We start from the raw sequence: 3,028 nt of genomic DNA, 5'->3' as shown, positions 1-3,028 counted from the left end.
GAGCAGTTACAACGGGGCGAGGAGTGGGATGGCTGCGACCAACCCCGTAGAAAGCGCCGGGCCGGGCAGGGGGGCAGGGGCGGGGCCTAGGCGCTCGCGGCTTCTGCCCAGCAAATCCGAGTCCTGCATCGCGATGCTATCTTAACCAAGGGGACAAAGGGGCAAAAGAGGAGGAGCCAGGGAGGCTCAGGTTGCCAGGGCTCTTTGTGCTCTGGAGGGTTTTATCAAACGGGATTCTTAAGGAGATGTCATTTAATAAATGAGTCTGAAAACCTCTAGTGCCACCTACCCATCCCAAGCACAGCGCCCTCATAGAGATTCAATAAATATTTTTGATTGAGGTCTCTGAACAAATTGTAGTAACGTTTCACCATTTATTCTTTGGACAACATTTAGTTAATTCATTCAAAAGTATATATTGAGCATCAAATGTGTGCCTGGCACTCTGCTACGCATCCGAGATGTAAAAATAAAGAAGCTCCTGGCCAACTAGGTGCTTGAGGTAGACAGGCATGTAAAGTAACAACTCAATACCGTTCAGTGCTATAAGGGGCTGTGCGAGCCCAGTTAAAAGAGAACATCAGTTCTATTTGTTGAAGTCGGGAGGCCTCACAAAGAAGGTGAAACTTCAGCGTCCTAAATGTGGTTGCAAGGAAGTGAGGATTATCCTCTCAATTGCTGTGGAGTAAGGGACGTTGAACAGATGGCAGGGAAATTATTAAACTTGGGACAAAATTTTCCTGGGACCTAAATTATTTTCTGGTTGTCTGGTGAGCCTCAAGTATAAATCAGCTAGATAAACATTTATCATTAAACAAGAGTTTAAAGATAAATGGGATATGTCATGGGATAATTCTGCAAGATACTCCTTTCTTCTCAATCGAGATAAAACTTGGCATCAACTTTGACAAAAGAATCAGTTTGTTTTTAACTGCAAATTCCTCAACATCAGGAATTGGCTCCCTCACAGGTCTGTGAGCCGCTGGAGGAGAGGGGCCTTGTCCTATCTTTGTATCGTTGGTGCCTATAGACCAAGTCTGGCAAATCAAATACCCAATAAATGTTTGAGATTTGATTGGAGGGATGGATAAATAAAACTGACATCATCAACCTTGTTATTGGCATCCATCACCGCCACGAACACTAGAGGACTTAAGGCATTCTTTTTCGGATCGCGATCTCCTATATGTCACTATTGGATGCACTGAACACGGGGAAAGCTCTCTGATTCTAAGTTATCTTTGAAGGCGACTGGCAGAAATATTCAGCCTGTCCTAGGGAGTTGTGCTGGCCTGAGTCCCTATGAGACAAGAAAACCAAAAAGCCCTCCCACTACCCCCACCAGCCTAACTATCCTTACTGGGCTCCCAGGACATCCCGTTTTATCTCAACGGAAACTCACTTCCGGCTTTATTAAGTAGTAAGAAAACTGTGTGGAAGAGGCTCCCTTGGAGAAATAACAGTATGAGAGTCTCCGTGCACGCTCCTCCAGGACTAGAAATCAAGATCTCCTTTCCCCTACGTCTTCAGGATTCATCTTTAGCTTATCGGGGGCGCTGAGGCACTCAGTGGCGGGTAATAAACCGTTACAGTACCACCTCCCCCTCTCCACGGCGGAAACTACAAATCCCTGTCTTCGGAAGAAAACGTCCTACATGTCCCAGCACGCAATGAGCCTCACGTTCCGCGAGGAATTTTTTTCTCTAGTCACGCCGACGCCGAGCAAAGCATGCTGGGGCTTGTGGTCCTTGCGGCGCCCTTCCCTAAATCCTCCGCGCTACTCCGTCCGGACCCGCCTATTTTCTGCTCTCCTGGACCTTTAGGCTTGTTTTGGCCCTTATGAAGACCAGGAAGTTGATAAGTCGCGAGGCCGGCTGCTGACAGACGGTGGCTCGAGTGGGACAGTCGCCAGGGATGGCGGAGCGTGAGGATGGAGTGGATGTCGCGTCTGCTGTCCTGGATGCTGAGCAGAGTCGTGTGGCTCTCGAGCCTCTTTGAGCGGGGAGCTGCCCGGCAGCCCCGGATCATGGAAGAGAAAGCGCTAGAAGTTTATGGTAATTAATTTTACGCAGGGCAGTATTTGGCGTTATAGGTGAAGGCGGGAGGTCACGAGGGCCTCTCCTGCGGGCTGGGAGTAGCGACTCCGGGTTTTGTCTGATCTCATCGGGAACGTGGGCAGCGTTTTTTCTAGGATCCTAAGCTACGCGGCAGTGTGGGTCTTCCTAGGACCTGTGTTCTTTTCTAAACCTGGGTCGAGCCAAGCCTGGAAGCCTTAAACCCAGCTTTCCCCTTGTCTGCACCACGTCCGAGCGGCAGAGCTGGTGTGTAGGGTGCTTGATTAGGAAGCAGAGCTGGCCTGGTTGCACTGCTTGAGCCTCTGTCTTTCCTATCCCTGGACACGCGCTCCTCCTGTCACGGTGAGGGCACTGCTGTGTGACTGCCAAGTTGAGGGCTGGCCCAGGGTCACAACCACTTTCTTCTGCTGCAAAGTTAATAGGCAGAGATCCCGGAGAGAAGACGACGAGATAGACTCCTCATAAGCCGGCCCTGGAACTTGGAGCTCCTTAACGGAGCCAAGCCTGGAGTGCAAAAAAGGAACACACACACACACACACACACACACACACACACACACACACACACTATTCTCTGTTTCTCCGCCGGGACCATCTTCATTGTACAGATGAGGAAATAAAAGGTTTAGAATGGTGACACAACTACCCGTAGGTCACACTGCCAGTAAGGAAATAGAAAAAACTGAAGCCCATGTCTCCTGATTCCAAACTTAGTGCACTTTCCACTGCTTCACATTCCTTTTTTGGATTCCTTTAATGTGCGTAGTATTGTTTTTGAAAACTGAAAAGAATGGGTCTAACTAACGTTCAGAGATTCCTGTTGACTGAGGGTAAAAGATATAACCATAAGAATACAGCTATATGGGCCGGCCGAGTGGCGCGATGGTTAAGAACTCGCTTGGGATGCCAGAGGGCCCCGGTTCGGATCCCACATATGAGGGCCAGTGACACTG

At 49.3% G+C, this 3,028-nt stretch overlaps 1 protein-coding gene across 1 annotated transcript in view; it reads left to right on the top strand.

Annotated features, from left to right (window-relative positions):
- The first annotated feature begins 1,684 nt into the window (after nucleotides 1-1,684).
- CIAO2A (cytosolic iron-sulfur assembly component 2A) overlaps nucleotides 1,685-3,028 on the top strand; it is a 16,193-nt gene continuing 14,849 nt past the window's right edge. The window contains exon 1 of the mRNA XM_019633781.1: nucleotides 1,685-2,054. Within this exon, the coding sequence (XP_019489326.1) occupies nucleotides 1,931-2,054 (124 nt within the window). The 5' untranslated portion in view covers nucleotides 1,685-1,930. The remainder of the gene's footprint in view (nucleotides 2,055-3,028) is intronic.

The sequence above is a fragment of the Hipposideros armiger genome, unplaced genomic scaffold (genome assembly GCF_001890085.2).
Source record: "Hipposideros armiger isolate ML-2016 unplaced genomic scaffold, ASM189008v1 scaffold_1404, whole genome shotgun sequence".
NCBI classification, from domain to species: domain Eukaryota; kingdom Metazoa; phylum Chordata; class Mammalia; order Chiroptera; family Hipposideridae; genus Hipposideros; species Hipposideros armiger.
The sequence above is the reverse complement of the archived record's forward strand: the minus strand, read 5'-3'. Positions and strand labels throughout refer to the sequence as shown.